The sequence below is a fragment of the Scyliorhinus canicula genome, chromosome 11 (assembly GCF_902713615.1).
Source record: "Scyliorhinus canicula chromosome 11, sScyCan1.1, whole genome shotgun sequence".
Lineage (NCBI taxonomy): Eukaryota > Metazoa > Chordata > Chondrichthyes > Carcharhiniformes > Scyliorhinidae > Scyliorhinus > Scyliorhinus canicula.
This window is the reverse complement of record NC_052156.1, coordinates 146,219,109-146,237,954: the sequence shown is the minus strand read 5'-3', so window position 1 is coordinate 146,237,954 and position 18,846 is coordinate 146,219,109. Positions and strand designations below refer to the sequence as shown.

Genomic DNA, 18,846 nt, shown 5'->3' with positions numbered 1-18,846 from the left:
CATTCTGTACCTACCCTGGGAGTGTTTGGTTGGGCAGTATAGATGGAGCTTAACTCTGTATCTAACCCATGTTGTACCTGTCTACTTTCTTTACCTGTTGTGCATGTTCAGCTTGTTGCTGCTTCAGAAGAACATTGGTAAATTGAAGCTGGTCATTTGTGCCATCTACAGTTGCCTGCAAGGTCCTACAGTTCTCCTCCTGTTGCTGAAGTTGACACTTAAGCTTCTCGATCTCATCTTGTTGCTCAAGTGTGGAGCTCTCTTTCAAGCTCACCTGCCAAAGTAGTTTGAAGAAAAAAAATACAACCCAATTTAAGTTGGCTTTGTGGTTGATGGAGCAATCTGGTAAGTTACAAGTGGGTTTTAACAAATTTTGAAAGAGCCAAGATAGAACCTATCTGCATGGTAACCATTCCCATGTGGATTGAGTATGGGCTCATCAACCCAGCCCTCCACAGGAATTCAATATCACAAACTTGCCTCTATTACAGCATGAAATTATCCAGTTCACTCCAAACAAGCATGAAGTATGAACAAATAGAGACTGCTGCTTTGGGAGTTTAATGCAATGCAGATGGACCATTATTCTGAAAATTGTGCTAGATCTGGCATGGGGTTGTGTGGCCAGAGTCAAGGGAATTTAACTGTATCTCACCCACACTGCAACTGCGTAGTGAGTGTTGGGAGCTTTGCTCTGTACCTAACCTCTCAAGTGGTAAACATTCCAAGGGCGTCACAGACGCATCATCAGAAAAATCAGGCCTCAAGCCACAAAGACATTAGGGCGGATGACCAAAATCTTGGTCAAAGAGACAGGTTTTAAGAATTGGCTTGAAGGGGGAGACAGAGTGGAAGAGAGAGAGAGAGAGAGAGGGGCAGAGCCCAGAGTTTAGTCAGTTGAGGGCATTGTCACCAATGGTGCAGCGATAGAAATCAGGGGTACACAAGAGACCAGAAGTGAAGAAACACACAGATTTCACAGGGTTGTTGGAAGTCACACAGATAGGGGGCAGGGCCGCCTTTCGAAAAGGAATCTATAAGGATGTTGTTGATGTCAAAGTCATTCCACCTAGTATTTATCCAATAATAGCTCACACGGTGAAGACAGCTTTAACTAAGTCACGCATGGCAGCTATTTCAAAGCTTCCCAAGTACCTGTCAAGAGCCAGCAGCTAAAGTGTTTGTGGATCAGCAAATCCCAGCAGACAGTAAATAGAACAGAATCCGAGAGTCTATAATCCTATCAAAACAGGTCAGCTACAAAGATTAAAGAGAAAAACTGCTCACACACTGATTCTACTTGTTATTTTAGACACCAACTTTCACTAATTGAAAAACTATGACACGTCCAGCAATAGTCTTCAGTGCTCCGCTGAACATTAGTGTCATAATGATTAACATTGTTAGCATTCAGATGGCTAAGAACCCGGCTTCTTTCCAATCGACTCCAGTTTAACCGTTAGCAAATGGATATTACCAATGGAAGTTTGTCTACTCTGTGCTGGTAGGCTGCATGTATTCTAACAACTCTGACTTGACATCATTTGATAGCTAATTTCTGATTCACCTCACCTTCTCTCCCCTTGTTGCACTCAATAGTATCCGACAGTCTGCGTCATGGCCCATTACCTGAGGTTTCTCAATAATGTCACCATCTTTAAAAACAGCTCACGGTCTTTTAAATGAGGAAAGATAAGAAATCCCAAAATGATGATGTTACTGAGATTCATTACCTGGTGCACTTGTTTGAAGCTCATGTATTTGTTTTAAGTTACTTAGGTGGAACCCTCACCAATACTCTCATACACATCGAAGCATAGGAGCATACCTGTTTCCTTACCTCGGCAGTCTTCTCTGTATTTTCTGGCTGTGATGAGGGTGGGATCAATGTCTCTTTCTGCAACACCTCGATCCGGGCATTTAACGAGGCAACCTTTGCTTTTGCCTGCAGTTTTAGTTTTGACAATCTGGCATCAGACAGTTCCTTCTCTTCCTGTGAAACAATCGCACGTTCACAAATAGTCTTACCAAAGTGACTCTCTTGCTGCTGTGGTCAGACATACCAAAATAGAAATTAGGAAGGGTGGGTTCGGGTTCAGTTCTAAGTCACACATACTATGCAGAGGATTAATTTCAATAATAAAGGAGGAGTCAAAAAAAAAGTCATGATTGTTTCATCTTTGATTCAAGGGCAGCACGGTAGCATTGTGGATAGCACAATCGCTTCACAGCTCCAGGACCCCAGGGTCGATTCAGGCTTGGGTCACTGTCTGTGCGGAGTCTGCACATCCTCCCCGTGTGTGCGTGGGTTTCCTCCGGGTGCTCCGGTTTCCTCCCACAGTCCAAAGATGTGCAAGTTAGGTGGATTGGACATGATAAATTGCCCTTAGTGTCCAAAATTGCCTTTGGTGTTTGGTGGGGTTACTGGGTTATGGGGTTATGGGGATAGGGTGGAGGTGTTGACCTTGGGTAGGGTGCTCTTTCCAGGAGCCGATGCAGACTCGATGGGCTGAATGGCCTCCTTCTGCACTGTAAATTCTATGATCTATATAGAGGCAATGGAAAAAGTACAAAAAAGATTTACAAAGATGATGACAAAACGGAGAGTTTAGACCTACTGGAAAACATTGAGAAGGCTCTGGTTCGTTTCTCTAAACAAAAAGACTAATAGTTAACCTGATAGAGATTTTTTTAAATCCCGCAAGGATTTGATTGGGTAAACATGGAGATGTTTCCACATGTGGGGAAACTAAAACAAGGAGCTATGAATATAAACTAGGCACTAATAATGTGGGTAGCACAATGGGTAACACTGTTGCTTAACAGCTCCAGGGTCCCAGGTCCGATTTCCGGCTTGGGTCACTGTCTGTGTGGAGTCTGTATGTTCTCCCCGTGTCTGCTGCATGGGTTTCCTCCGGGCGCTCCGGTTTCCTCCCACGAGTCCCGAAAAACGTGCTGTTAGGTCATTTGGACATTCTGAATTCTCCCTCGGTGTACCTGAACAGGTGCCAGAATGTGGCGACTAGGGGCTTTTCACAGTAACTACATTGCAGTGTTAATGTAAGTCTACTTGTGACAATAAAGATTACAATAAAGACAATAAATAAACTCCATCGGGAATTCAGGTGAAACTTCTTCAAACAGAAAAAGGAAATCACAGAGAGAATGAACCTCACAAGCATTCACTAAATGGGACCAATTTGGTGGATGGAGATTCAGACAGGGCCAGAGGACAGATACTAGATTTGTCACTTTCAGTGACTCCACTTGCGACAAAACAATTTGAACAATGAATGTTGGCACGGTACTTGGAGGATAGATTTAGTTGTTACTTGGGAATGTACAACGCACTCACATACCAGGCAGCATTCCAGTCAGCGTGTCACTTGGATTGTATACAGGCATTGGACAGGATGCAGAGAGGGACAAAAAAGCTGAGCCCAGGTGTAGGGGAAATGAGTTTTCAAAAGGGTCAGAGAAAGTTCAGCTCTATTGCCTATTGAGAGAATAGTTTGGCAGGGTCCTAATCAAAGGAGGTAAAAATTGATAGAATCATATGAATGTCACCAACTTAAAATAGGAAATTAGGAACAAAGATTAAAATGGAAATGAGCAAAAACTAAATTCAAGGAAGATAAGTGTAAAATAAATTATTTTGGCAAATAATGAGAGATGTTTGGTATAATCGTCAGGAGGGAACAAGACGGATGGACTTCGACAGAAGAGTTAGGATGGATGTTATATCTCCAAAGCTAATTGCAGATAAATACCATACTCACCTTCATTGCAACCACTTTATTCTGAAGCTGCAAATCTTTCTCGCGTACGAGTTCCTTGAGCTGAATGACCAGCTGCTCGGTCTGTGCCAGACGCTCCAGCACATCATCTGATTGCTCAGTACTGGTCTCCATCTCAGGATGCTGACTGGTCTCCTACATAACACAAACAAAGCAGCAGAACAGGCAAGCAATCATTCTCAAGGGTGTAAACCATCGGGGAAACTGCATTTGCTCCAGCAAACAGCATTGTCAAAAGAATTTCCATTACATCTAACTGTGTGTTAAGCTTTCATAATACATCCAGCAGGTGTTAAAGACCAACAGAAAAATTCCACATGTACTTCTGTCGACCAAAGCAAAATTCCACACACGCTGGAAATCAGAAATAAAAACAGAAAGTGCTGGCAGATCTCAGCGGCCTGGAAGCATCGGAGGAAAGAAAAGCAGAGTTAATGCTTCAGGTCGGTCACCTTCCATCAGAACTCTGAAGGATATTTCTCACGGTACAGAACTTCAAGCTAAAGGAAGACATTTAGGACAAAAGAAACCTGGTGGCACTGCCACCCGCTTGAAACAGGAACTGCGCCAGTTTTGCCTATTAACACTAAGATCATACTGTACTTTACTCACCGCTCCCTGAGAAGCATTGGTCCCATCTCCACTATCATCCCCCGAGAGATCCTGCAGCACATTGTTGACCCCCTTCGCCAGGTCCGACAGACGGCTCAACATGGTGGAGCTGCAAATGGGACAAGAAAACAATGTTAGACAGCCCCTATATAAAGAAGGGGAGTTGAAAAGGGTAGAGGCGATAAGAGGTGAGCCAGAAAGGTCTAATTAGCTGAAAAACACTGGGCTTGGCTTGTGAGAGGAAGCTGACAAGGATGAGGAGCTCCACAGTTCTTTGTTCCTGAGGAAGAACAAGATGGGCAGTGAGACTCATTTTAAACAGTAAAGATGCAGGAAATAGAACATAGAACATAGAACGATACAGCGCAGTACAGGCCCTTCGGCCCTCGATGTTGCACCGACATGGAAAAAATCTAAAGGCCATCTAACCTACACTATGCCCTTATCATCCATATGCTTATACAATAAATTTTTAAATGCCCTCAATGTTGGCGAGTTCACTACTGTTGCAGGTAGGGCATTCCACAGCCTCACCACTCTTTGCGTAAAAAACCCACCTCTGACCTCTGTCCTATATCTATTACCCCTCAATTTAAGGCTATTTCCCCTCGTGCTAGCCACCTCCATCCGCAGGAGAAGGCTCTCGCTGTCCACCCTATCTAACCCTCTGATCATTTTGTATGCCTCTATTAAGTCACCTCTTAACCTTCTTCTCTCTAACGAAAACAACCTCAAGTCCATCAGCCTTTCCTCATAAGATTTTCCCTCCATACCAGGCAACATCCTGGTAAATCTCCTCTGCACCCGTTCCAAAGCTTCCACGTCCTTCCTATAATGAGGCGACCAGAACTGTACGCAATACTCCAAATGTGGCCATACCAGAGTTTTGTACAACTGCAACATGACCTCATGGCTCCGGAACTCAATCCCTCTACCAATAAAGGCCAACACACCATAGGCCTTCTTCACAACCCTATCAACCTGGGTGGCAACTTTCAGGCATCTATGTACATGGACACCGAGATCCCTCTGCTCATCCACACTACCAAGAATTTTACCATTAGCCAAATATTCCACATTTCTGTTATTCTTTCCAAAGTGAATCACCTCACACTTCTCCACATTAAACTCCATTTGCCACCTCTCAGCCCAGCTCTGCAGCTTATCTATGTCCCTCTGTAACCTGCAACATCCTTCCGCACTGTCTACAACTCCACCGACTTTAGTGTCGTCTGCAAATTTACTCACCCATCCTTCTGCGCCCTCCTCTAGGTCATTTATAAAAATGACAAACAGCAACGGCCCCAGAACAGATCCTTGTGGTACGCCACTCGTAACTGAATTCCATTCTGAACATTTCCCATCAACTACCACTCTCTGTCTTCTTTTAACTAGCCAATTTCTGATCCACATCTCTAAATCACCCTCAATCCCCAGCCTCCGTATTTTCTGCAATAGCCGACCGTGGGGAACCTTATCAAACGCTTTACTGAAATCCATGTACACCACATCAACTGCTCTACCCTCGTCTACCTGTTCAGTCACCTTCTCAAAGAACTCGATAAGGTTTGTGAGGCATGACCTACCCTTCACAAAACCATGCTGACTGTCCCTAATCATATTATTCCTATCTAGATGATTATAAATCGTATCTTTTATAATCCTCTCCAAGACTTTACCCACCACAGACGTTAGGCTCACCGGCCTATAGTTACCGGGGTTATCTCTACTCCCCTTCTTGAACAAAGGGACCACATTTGCTATCCTCCAGTCCTCTGGCACTATTCCTGTAGCCAATGATGACCTAAAAATCAAAGCCAAAGGCTCAGCAATCTCTTCCCTGGCTTCCCAGAGAATCCTAGGATAAATCCCATCTGGCCCCGGGGACTTATCTATTTTCACCTTTCCAGAATTGCCAACACTTCTTCCCTACGCACCTCAATGCCATCTATTCTAATAGCCTGGGTCTCAGCATTCTCCTCCACAATATTATCTTTTCCTTGAGTGAATACTGACGAAAAGTATTCATTTAGTATCTCGCTTATCTCCTCAGCCTCCACACACAACTTCCCACCACTGTCCTTGACTGGCCCTACTCTTACCCTAGTCATTCTTTTATTCCTGACATACCTATAGAAAGCTTTTGGGTTTTCCTTGAGTTATGATCTTGAAAGTAATGGTACAAAAGGCGATTGAAACAGATTCAATAGTATCCTTCAAAATGGAATTGGATATTTACTTGAAGAGGAAACATTTGTCGGGCTTTGGAAAATACAGGATGGTGGTGGGATTAATTGGATAGTTCCTTCAGAGAGCCAGCACAGGCACAATGGACTGAATGGCCTCTCAATTCTATATAATTCTATTCGTAGACTGGGCAGGACTAGGCATTCAGTGTGTAGGACATACTGGGGAATAGTTAAGCAGCACACTAATTAAGGATTGATAAAACGGAGAAAAGGTTGCAGCAGATATAATGAACGGGAGATGTCAATAGCCAACAACCAGCTATGTCCTGAGGAATGATGGAGCTTGGCTGACATTGCTAAGTGAGAAACTGAAACATGGCCTTGCAAACCAAAGCTACCCTTTCCAACCCCCCCCCCCCCCCCCCCCACCCCCCCCGCCCCAGGGATGCCACCATCCACAATTATAGATCTTGTGTAACAACTTTAACATAAAACATCTCACGATGCTTCCAAGAGCATTATAAAACACCAAGCCACATAAGCTTTTATTAGGCAAGGATATCAAGAGATGTGGAGCAAAGGTAGGTAGATGGAGTTGAGACACAGCTCAGCTCTGAACTAACTGAAGGCTAGAACAGGTTTGAACAGTTGAATTCCTGTGCAATTTAAGGTATTTCAGCTCATCAAGTCTGCACCGCCCCATGAAAGGCACCTGATCCGCCAATCCTAATCCCAATGCCAGCACTTGGTCCACAGCCTGGAATGTTAAGATGTGCTAAGTGCTCATTCAGGTACTTTTTAAAGGTTGTGAGGCAATCTTTCTCGACCACCCTCCCAGGCAGTGCATTCCAGACCATCACTACCCTCTGGTAAAAAGGTTTTTCCTCAAATCCCCCCCCTGAGCCTCCCACCCCTCACCTTGAACTTGTATCTCCTCGTAACCGACCCTGCACCTAAGGGGAACAGCTGCTCCCTATCCACCCTGTCCATGCCCCTCATAATCCTGCACACCTCGATCAGGTCGCCCCTCAGTCTTGTATGCTCCAACAAAAACAACCCAAGCCTATGCAACCTCTCTTCATAATTTAAATATTCTATCCCAGGCAACATCCTGGTGAAACGCCTCTGCACCCACTCCAGTGTAATCACATCATTCCTATAATGTGGCGACCAGAACGGCACACAGCACTCCAGCTATGGCCTCACCAACGTTCTATATAACTCCACAATGACTTCCTTGCTCTTGTAATCAATGCCACGATTGATAAAGGCAGTGTACCATATGCCTTTTTCACCATCCTATTAACCTGCCCTTCTGCCTATTTACAAACACGCCAAGGTCTCTTTGTTCCTCAGGACTTCACAGTGTGGTGCCATTCATTGAATATTTCCTTGTCAAATTGCTCCTTCCGAATTGTAACACCCCACACTTTTCAGGATAAAGTTCCACCTGCCACTTTTCTGCCCATTTAACCAGCCCATCTGTATGTTACTGTAACCCAAGACTCTCAGCCTCTCTGTTAACCACCCGGCATATCTTTGTGTCATCCACAAACTTACTGATCCTACCACCCACATAGTCATCCAAGTCAATTTTATAAATGACGAATAATTGGGGACCCAGCACAGATCCCTGTGGTTAATCTCTGGACACTGGCTTCCAGTCATTGAAGCAGCCATCTGTCCTCACCCTCTGTCTCCTACAGCTCAGCATTCTGGTCAGACTGGTCACGGCACTGATCTGCATTCAATCATGAAATCACATCTAAGTGTAAACCTTAAATCCTGTCCCATCTCCAGTGCTCTACTGAACCTAACATGTAAACAGTAGGTCATGCAGTTTGGATTGCTGCCCTCATAATTATTGCTGGATGTTTACTTCCTGGTTTTTCTTAGTGATTGCGATTTACGGAGGTGCAGCCAGTCACCACGGCCCACTTGATAGTCAACGATCTAGGACTGGAAAAGCCAAAGTGACTGCAAAGGGAGTTTAGAAAGCAGGTTTTAGGGTGGAGTTTTAAGGGCAGTAATTTCTTGTTTACTACTCTAGCTATGTACTGAAAGGACAGTTAAGATCAGGGATCGCAACCCCGAGCTGAAAGTTGTATTCGGAGTGAGTTTCTGTTTTAAGGGGCATTGGCAGAACTTCGGGAAAAGTGATAGGGAAAATGGAGTGGGTGGGCTACAATTAGAAATGTGCTGTATTTTTCTATGTTTTGGCCTGTTCCGCCGTTCAATTAGGTCATTGTTGTTCTGTACCCAAGCCCATTTATCTGCCCCACAACAGTGAGCGGGAAAGTGAGCTAGTGATACGACAAAATAAATAGAGGTGGTGAACAGTCAGCTAAAGCAGCAAGGAAGGGATCATGGAAAATCAAAGCAATGAGAAAAAGCAGGTAGAGAATTTGGAAATAGATGAGGCAGAACTTAGCAAATCTGGCAGCATCTGTGGAATGAGAAAAGAGTGTTTTCAGAGCAGATTTTTGTTTGCACGGAAGGTTGTGGGGCTCTGGGATTTAATCGTTGAAGCAGAGACTATGTTAATACTTATATAAACAGCTTAGACAAATGAACGAGGAAGTTTACATTGCAGACTGGACTGCTGAGTGGCAAGTTAACTTCAACATGGATAAATGAGGGACTTTTGGTAGGAAAAATAAAAGCAGAATAGGACCCTTGTCAGACTGCATATAGGGCACTGTGTTCAGTTCTGGTTTCCGTTCAATAAAAAGGACATGGAGAAAGTGATTTTTTTTTTTACGCCAAGATTTTTTTTTTATAAATGTTTTTATTCAGTTTTCATATTTTATATTGAACAAATTACAAATTGTTAGGAGAGAGAAAAAAAAACAAACACGCAAAAATTAACATACATATTTACAGGTAAGCATCTTCGTAGTAGTAACTGCGCCCCCCCCTCAACATGTTTATTTAGTTTGGTTTTGGGCCTTAGCTAGCCATCGAACCCCCGTAACGAACCTGTAGCCCCCCCCCCCCCCACCTTCCCCCGACTATTCTTCCTCTTGTACATTGGCCACAAATAGGTCCCGGAACAGTTGCATGAATGGCTCCCACGTTCTGTGGAAGCCGTCGTCCGACCCTCGGATGGCAAATTTGATTTTCTCCATTTGGAGAGATTCCGAGAGGTCGGACAGCCAGTCCGCAGCTCTGGGCGGTGCTGCTGACCGCCAGCCAAACAGGATTCTACGGCGGGCGATCAGGGAGGCAAAGGCAAGGGCGTCCGCCCTCCTCCCCAGGAATAGATCTGGCTGTTCTGAAACCCCGAAGACCGCCACTATCGGGCATGGCTCCACCCTCACTCCCACCACTTTGGGCATAACCTCGAGGAAGGCTGTCCAGTACTCCACGAGTCTGGGGCAAGACCAGAACATGTGGGCGTGGTTGGCCGGGCCTCTTTGGCACCGTTCACATCTGTCTTCCACCTCCGGGAAGAACCTACTCATACGGGTTCTTGTTAAGTGGGCTCTATGTACCACTTTTAGTTGCGTCAGGCTGAGCCTTGCGCACGTGGAGGTGGAGTTGACCCTATGCAGTGCTTCGCTCCAGAGTCCCCACCCTATCTCCATCCCCAGGTCGTCCTCCCATTTCCTCCTTGTTGCGTCCAGTACGGTGTCGTCCCTATCTACCAGTCGGTCATACATGTCACTACAGTTCCCTTTCTCTAGGATACTTGCGTCCAGTAGGTCTTCCAGTAGTGTCTGTCGTGGCGGTTGTGGGTACGTCCTTGTCTCCTTTCGTAGGAAGTTTTTGAGCTGCAGGTACCGTAGCTCGTTCCCCCCAGCTAGCTGAAATTTCTCTGCCAGTTTTTTTACAAAGATGGGAGCAGAACAGTGATTGCAGGTTTCAGAAAATACACAAAATATTGAACAGGTTAGGGCTTTCTCTTTTGGAAAAAGAACTTAAAAGAGGTCTAATATTATGAATGGGTTGGAAAGGATAGATGTCGCATGTTTCTATTTGTGGAAGAATCCAAAACTAGGGGCCACAAATAGAGGACGGTGCCAAATAAAGCTAGAAGATGGTTACAAATAAATCCAAGATAAATAAGGAGAAATTTATTTACTCAGTGATGATCATCAATGATGGTAATGCAATTGAATGTCAAGGGGCTTTGGTTCGATCCTCTTTATTAGAGATGGTCATTGCTGGGCACTTGCATGGCGCGAATGTTACTTGCCATTTGTCAGCCCAACCCCAGACATTATCCAGATCTTGTTGTATTTGGACACGAACTACTTCAGTATCGGAGTTGCCGCAAATGGTACAAAACATTGTTTTGCGAACATCCCTACTTCTGACCTTATGATTGGATTGGATTTGTTTATTGTCACATGTACCTAGGTACAGTGAAAAGTATTTTTCTGCGAGCAGCTCAACATGGGAGTACATGGGAAGAAAGGGGAATAAAAGAAAATGCATAATAGGGCAGCACAAGGTATACAATGTAACTACTAAGCACCGGCATCGGATGAAGCATACAGAGTGTAGTGTTAATGAGGTCAGTCCAAAAGAGGGTCATTTAGGAGTATGGTAACAGTGGGGAAGAAGCTGTTTTTGAATCTGTTCGTGTGTGTTCTCAGACTTCTGTATCTCCTGCCTGATGGAAGAAGTTGGAAGAGTGAGTAAGCCGGGTGGGAGGGGTATTTGATTATGCTGCCCGCTTTCCCCAGGCAGCAGGAGGTGTAGAAGGAGTCAATGGATGGGAGGCAGGTTTGTGTGATGGACTGGACGGTGTTCACGACTCTCTGAAGTTTCTGGCGGTCCTGGGCCAAGCATTTGCCATACCAGACTGTGATGCAGCCAGATAGGATGCTTTCTATGGTGCATCTGTAAAAGTTTGTAAGGGTTAATGTGGACATGCTGAATTACCTTAGTTTCCTGAGGAAGTATAGGCACTGTTGTGCTTTCTTGGTGGTAGTGTCGACGTGGGTGGACCAGGACAGATTTTTGGAGATGTGCACCCCTAGGAATTGGAGACTGCTAACCATCTTCACCTCGGCCACATTGATGCTGACAGGGGTGTGTGCAGTACTTTGCTTTCTGAAGTCAATGACCAGCTCTTTAGTTTTGCTGGCATTGAAGGAGAGATTGTTGTTGTTACACCACTCCACTAGGTTCTCTATCTCACTCCTGTATTCTGACTCGTCGTTATTCGAGATTCGGCCCACAATGGTCGTATCGTCAGCAAACTTGTAGATGGAGTTGGAACCAAATTTTGCCACGCAGTCGTGTGTGTACGAGCTTTGATATGAGCTCGGCTGGGATTATGGTGGTGAAGGCAGAGCTGTAGTCAATAAATAGGAGTCAGATGTAGGAGTCCTTGTTGTCGAGATGCTCTGGGGATGAGTATAGGGCCAGGGAAATGGTGTCTGCTGTGGACCAGTTGTGACGGTATGCGAATTGCAGTGCATCAAGGCTTTCTGGGAGTATGGAGGTGATGTGCTTCATGATCAACCTCTCTAAGCACTTCATTACGACTAAAGTCAGGGCCACCTGAAGGTAGTCATTGAGGCACGTTGCCTGGTTCTTCTTTGGCACCGGTATGATGGTGGTCTTCTTGAAGCAGGTGGGGACCTCGGAGTAGAGAAGGGACAGGTTAAAGGTGTCCGCAAACACCTCTGCCAGCTGGTCCACGCAGGCTCTGAGTGCTCGACCAGGGATCCTGTCCGGGCCCGTCGCCTTCAGAGGGTTCACTTTCAGGATGACCGATCTGACTTTGGAAGCTGTGATAGTGGGTATGGATGAGTTATGGGCTGCTGGGGCACTCGACAGCAGATAGTTGGTTTCCTCCTCGAACCGAGCATAGAATGCATTGAGTTCATCAGGGAGGGGTGCGCTGCTGCCGGAGATACTGCTCTGCTTCGCTTTGTAGCCCATTAAGTTGATGAAAGGAAGGTCATTGATGAAACAGCTGGGCCTAGTACACTACCCTGAGGAACTCCTGATATGATGTCCTGGAACTGAGATGTTTGACCTCCAAACCCCACAACCATCTTCCTTTATGCCAGGTGTGACTCCAACCAGGGGAGGGATTTCTCCCTGATTCCCATTGACTGCAGTTTTGCTGGGACTCCTTGATGTGATACCCTATCAAACACTGCCTTGATGTCAAAGGCAATCACTCTCATCTCTGGCATTCAGCTCTTTTTTCTATGGTTGAACCAAGACTGCAATGAGGTTAGAAACTGAGTAACCCTGGGAGAACCCGAACTGAGCGTCAGCGAGCAGGTTATTGCTGAGTAAATGCAACTTGATAGCACTGTTTTAAAATTTTTTTTAGAGTACTCAATTCATTTTTTCCAATTAAGGGGCAATTTAGCGTGGCCAATCCACCTAGCTTGCACATTTTTGCATTGTGGGGGTGAAACCCACGCAAACAGGGGGAGAATGTGCAAACTCCACACGGACAGTGACCCAGAGCCGGGATCGAACCTGGGACCTAGGCGCCGTGAGGCCACAGTGCTAACCCACTGCGCCACCATGCTGCCCTGTGATAGCACTGTTGATAATCCTCTCCATCACTTGACTGATGATCGAAATTGCATTATCTGCCGTGATTCCCAGAACATTACCCTGGGTCTGTTGAGGATTCGAGCACAATACCATTTTACCACCGTCTCCCCATATCACCTGTATTCAGTATAGTGTATAGTGTATTTTTGTTATCTCTGGTTTTAGCACACAATGTTAAAATGCTTGTCAACTCATTCCTCACAACCTCCAGTTTCAGGCAACTGTCTGAATGTTTGGGGTAATGAGAGCAGGCCAGAAAAAGTCCAGTTTTGCAATGTTGAGTTTTAAGAGACTCTGCCGCGAGTTTTAAGTACATACTAAGAAATGTGCTAAACACTAGCTGATAAACCTATGCAGAAAATTATTTAGTTAAACTTCAGCAATAAAAATGTATTTTGATCCTGCAATACTGAAATGGGTCTGTTTCTCCTAATGTAGTGACATGATTGTCATTTCTTCTGTCACCTACAGTAATATGTGGAGTTTTGCATATACAGCCTCCATTGCAATCGAGTGCCTGAGCACCACAATTCTGCATTATCCCAACAGACAATCACAGTGCACTTTTGAGCGAGAAACCTCGATACACAGCAACAACAATTCTTCTGGACACCCAAATCAATTCTTGACAGAGTGTTTCAAGGTCCAGGCTACAATAGTTACAATAGTTCTGCGACATTAACAAATAGGAATTTCCCTGATGTGATCTGAACTCAAACTCATGGTTCAGGCCCAGAACACAAAACAACTGTGAGCTGGACATCGAGGCGATCAAAATTCTACGAAAAGTTAATACTTTACATCAATGAATTTAAAACAAAACATTAAGCAACGTGAGCTGCCGCTGTTCTGAGTCATTATGTGAATGCTTCTATTTCAGCCTAATTCATAGCTGAACCTAGGTAATGTCTCTTTTTGAACTGAAATAAGGTGCTGTCTGCCTGCCGGCTTTCTATGTTGCCTTTGCATCGACTAACAGCACCATGGGCTGCTGACTTGTGCATTTCGACAGTCCTGGAAATACAACGGATACAACATTGGATAAAGAGAGAAAGCGGGTTCACATTTGGGTAGGGGCTGTAGGAATCCATGTATGGTTCCATCTGAAACATGAATCTGCCATTACTTCATATAGATGCAGGAGTTGCTGTGTATCAGCAGATTTCAGCCTGTGGTGCTGTCGTCTATGCAAAGACAACATAGAAGCGGAAGACAGCACAAACCACTCTCAATCGCACCTTATTTCAATTCAAAAAGAGACAGCAGCTAGCTTACAACAGGTAAACCACCAATCTGTGAAATCTCACCTCATCACCCATACTCAGCAACTGGTAATCCTCGAGCCCTACCACCCCACGGCCATGCCAGGACTGACAGCCGAGAGGCCAGCCCCAGCCCCAGTGCTGGTATTCAAGCTCCGCCCCCTCCAGACACTGGCATATGGATATTTGCCTCCCCTCTACTCCCTGCCCTCCCCCTCCTGACAAGTCTCTGGTATTCGGGTATTTCCCCCTCCCCCCAGAACATGTATTTGGATAGTCCCCTCCACCTCCCCTGGCCCTGGTATTTGGGTATTCACACGCAGACCCTGGTATCCCCAAACCCTCCTCCCCACCACAGGCCCTAGTATTCTCCCCACACTTGCTTCCCTCCCAGGCCCTAGTATTCCCACCCCGCTCCAGGTCCTGGTATTCCCCTCCCCACCAGACCAGCTCCAGTACTTCCATCCTGCCCAAACACCCCAGTCGACCCACCCCCACGCAGCCTTGGTATTTCAACCCTCCCGCCTCATCCCCACCCATTTCTGGTGTTCCCACCCCTGGCCTGGGTGTACCCAACCCACACTCCCTCCCCCCAGGCCTTGATATTCGCTATCCAACCACCACCAGCCCTACCCGAAGCCCTGGCATTCAATACACCCCCCCCCCCCCCCCCCCAAAAGCTCTGAATTCCCTATCCATAGTACCTCTCCTACCCCTTGGCCCTGGTATTCCCTTCCCAGTCTCCCCCAGGTCCTGGTATTCCCTACCCACCCTCCTCTAGACCCTGGTACCCCCTACCCCTAGGCCCTGGTATCCCCTACCCCTTCCCCTAGGCCCTGGTACCCCCTCCCCTAGGCCCTGGTATCCCCGCCCCTAGGCCCTGGTATCCCTACCCCCTGGCCCTGGTAACTCCACCCCCTGGCCCTGGTATCCCTTATCGGCACCCCTACTTACACGCACCCTCCCCCAGATATTCCACACCCACCCCAAACTCTGGTATTCCCATTCCCACCCTAGGCCCATGCATTTTCCGTTCCCAGATCCCTTTCCCGTGGTTGTTTTCCCCGGATTCCTCCCTCTCGGCCGCGGTATTTGTTGGCTGCTCCCACTCACCCGCTTCCCCAGCGAACGGCGGCCACATCAGCACAGCCACCCGGAACCAAAACTCAGCCGCAAGGGGAACACTTCCGCCAGCGTTACCGTGGCAACCAGAGGGGGAGAGAGGGCAGAGAGAGAGAGACAGGAACAGAGATAAAACAGAGAGATTGAGACAGGAACAGAGAGATTGAGACAGGAACAGAGATAAAACAGAGAGAGAGAGACAGGAACATAAATAAAACCGAGAGAGACAGGAACAGTGAGAAACAGAGAGAGATAGGAACAGAGAAAAACTGAGAGAAACCGGAACAGAGAGACAGAAACAGAGACAAGATACAGAAAAACAGCGAGAGAGAAAAACAGAGATCATCAAATTTACTAGAATTCTTTGATGTGGCAAGGAGCAAGATAGATAAAGGGGACCAGTAGATGTAATATACTTGGATTTCCAAAAAGCGATCGTTAAGGTACTACACAAAAGGCTAATTAATAAAATCTCATGGTGTTAGGGGTCGCACATTAGCATACAAGACAGAGAGTTGGGATAAGAGGGGCATTTTCAGGGTGGCTACCTGTCGCTAGTGGAGTGCAATAGGGATCTCTGCAGGGGCCACCATTATTTACAAAATATATTAATGTCTTGGACGAGGGAAGTGAATGTACTATTGCCAAGTTTGTGGATAAGACAAAAAGGAATGGCACGCACATAGTCTACAGAGGGATATAGACAGGTTAAGTGAGTGGACAAAAACCTGGCAGATGGAATATAATGTAGGAAAGTATGATGTGCACTTTGGAAGGAAGAATGAAGAAGCTGAATATTATTTAAATGGGGAAAGGCTGCAGAAAGCAGCAACACTGAAAGAGTTGGGGGTCCTCACCAAAAGATTGCATGCAAATTCAGCAGGTAATAGGGAAGACAAATTGAATGTAGGCCTTTATTTCAAATGAAATGGGGAAGTCTTGCTAAAACTGTACAGGGCACTAATTAGACCATACCTGAAATACTGTGGACAATTTTGGTCCCCTTATCTAAGGCCAGATATACTGACGTTGGAGGTAGTCCAGGGATGGTTCACTGGGTTGATCCTGTGTTTGGAGGGATTTTCTTATGAGGAGAGGTTGAGTAGGTTGGGATTGCACTCACTTGAGTTTAGAAGAATGAGAGATGACCTTATTACACAATGGATCCTCAGGGGGATTGACAGGGTAGATGCTGTGAGGTTATTTCCCCTTGTGGGAGAGTCAAGGACCAGAGGGCATAACCTCAGTAAGGAGTCAGCCATTTCAGACAGAGATAAAGAGAGTTTCTCCTCTCAGAGGGTAGTGAATCTGTGGAATTCTTTGCAGGTTAAATATGGTTAAAGTGAGCAAGACGGCTCCCATACAAATAGTCCTTATGGTCAATCGGTGACTATTAAACATGGAGGTTGACACGGGCAGCAGCCACGGTGGTGGGTGAACAAACCTACAGGTACCTTTGGGGAGAAATCCAACCCGAATCTAACCAGCACAACTGCTAAGCAACGTATACAGGGAAAACCTTAAAGACACCAGTGTCATATCCAGAACAGTCTGTTCAATTGTCCATGGCCATTCAGAAAGGACAAGGACCGAGCCTCATAGGGCGTGATTGTCTATGTCTAATAAAGATAAACTGCTGGAAATTTTCAAGGTATCAGATGGTATTTTTCGAGAAGTCCTGTGCATGTACGAAGATGTGTTTCAAAACGAGCTTGGAGTAAAGTTTTACAAGGAGTAAAAGCCAAAATTTCTGTGAACCCCGAAACTACACCAAAATTCTTCAGAACTAGGCCCATCCCATATGCTGTACATGTACTTTTCCAATATACCAGGTGGCCTTTTGGTATATATTGTCTATTTGCACGATATTTCAACGCACGATAGAGAACTTTCGGCAAGGAATCCCAAAAGTCGTAGTGTACTTAAAGGACATCTTGGTGACGGGTATTTCATACAAGGAGCATCTGGCCAGCTTGGAGAAGTCCTTAAAAGGCTCAGAGACATTGGCATCCAACTAAAAAGAGAAAAGTGCACATTTCAGGCCAGTGAGGTTACGATTTTGGGATTTATGGGTGACTCAAAAGGCTCGCACCCTTTCGAAGATAAAATGAAAGCAATCAAAGAAGTGCCTGCGCCAAAGAATGTCACAGAATTGAAATAGTTTCTGGGCGTGGTAAATTACTACGGCCAATTCATCCCTAATTTGGCAATTCTGTTAGCGCCATTGCACCTCCTTTTAAAGAAGCCCCAACACTTGCATTGTAAAGACCCACACGAACGAGCTTTCCATCAAGTCAAACACACCCTACAGCCGCCCAGCTTGTTGGTCCTTTTTGACCCAGGCAAACATGTCATTTTGACCTGCAATGCTTCACCTTCTGGGATAGGGGGCGATCCTGTCCCACAATATGGACGACGGCACTGACGGGCCCATCGCGTTTGCCTCCCGAACACTCACTGATGCAGAACAAAAGTATTCACAAATTGAAAAAGAGAGCCAAGCTGTGAGATACGGCCCTTAAAAATTCCATCAGTACATGTATGCCTGCCGTATCACCATCGTAACCGACCACGACTCACTACTAGGGCTACTCCGCGAGGATAAACCAATTCCACCTATTGCTTCGGCCAGGGTGCCAAGGGGCAACGTATAGCTCCGATTTTCAATATAGACTGGGGACGCAGATTTCTAGTGCTGATGCCTCGAGTCGGCTCCTCGCCCCCCCCCCCCCCCCCAAAGTCTGGTAATACCGCCTGTCCCACAAGAGATTGTCCTGGTGTTAATTTTCCGAATATCCTGCCGGTCTCCATGACCCACGTCAGGACCTGAACTCAACGTCCTCTCGAAGGTCAAACGAAATGTCGTTAGTGAATGGCAGATAGATCAGCTCAGGCCACCAACGGAGGAACGATTAACTCAGTTGTGAAGATGGAGTATTGTTATGGGGTTCTCGGGTGGTTGTACATTAGTAAGGGAGCCACTGGTGCAGTGCATCCTGGCTAGACTAAAATAAAAATGTTAGCAGGAACTACATATGATGGCTGGGTATTGACAAAGATATTGACAACATGGTCCATCAGTGTGACTTCTGTCAGTCATAGGACACTGCCACCTGCGGCTCACGTGTCCCACAAGAGATTGCATTAAATCTTCTATGGGATCCATGGGAGTGGTCTGGCCATCCACGAACACGGTTATACTTTGATTCTGCTGCCCCTTCCTGGGAAGAATGTTCTTGACACTGGTCGATGCCCATTCTAAGTGGCTAGGCGTCCAGGAAATGGGGACGACAACCTCAGCGGCCACCATCGAAACCCTGAGGTACATTT

The 18,846-nt window shown here is 46.0% G+C and overlaps 1 protein-coding gene across 5 annotated transcripts in view; it reads right to left on the bottom strand.

The window, feature by feature from the left end:
• golgb1 (golgin B1) overlaps positions 1 to 15,594 on the bottom strand; it is an 82,724-nt gene extending 67,130 nt beyond the window's left edge. For 2 of the 5 annotated variants that reach the window (XM_038811684.1, XM_038811683.1), the window contains exons 1-5: positions 14,440 to 14,559; positions 4,410 to 4,518; positions 3,780 to 3,932; positions 1,829 to 1,993; positions 95 to 274 (exon numbers count right to left, since the gene is read on the bottom strand). In XM_038811684.1, the coding sequence (XP_038667612.1) occupies positions 95 to 274; positions 1,829 to 1,993; positions 3,780 to 3,932; positions 4,410 to 4,518; positions 14,440 to 14,444 (612 nt within the window). In that variant the 5' untranslated portion in view covers positions 14,445 to 14,559. Of the gene's footprint in view, positions 1 to 94; positions 275 to 1,828; positions 1,994 to 3,779; positions 3,933 to 4,409; positions 4,519 to 14,439; positions 14,560 to 15,507 lie in introns of those variants that run through there. The other 3 variants (XM_038811682.1, XM_038811680.1, XM_038811681.1) reach the window with 3 other exon arrangements.
• Between the last annotated feature and the right edge of the window lie 3,252 nt (positions 15,595 to 18,846).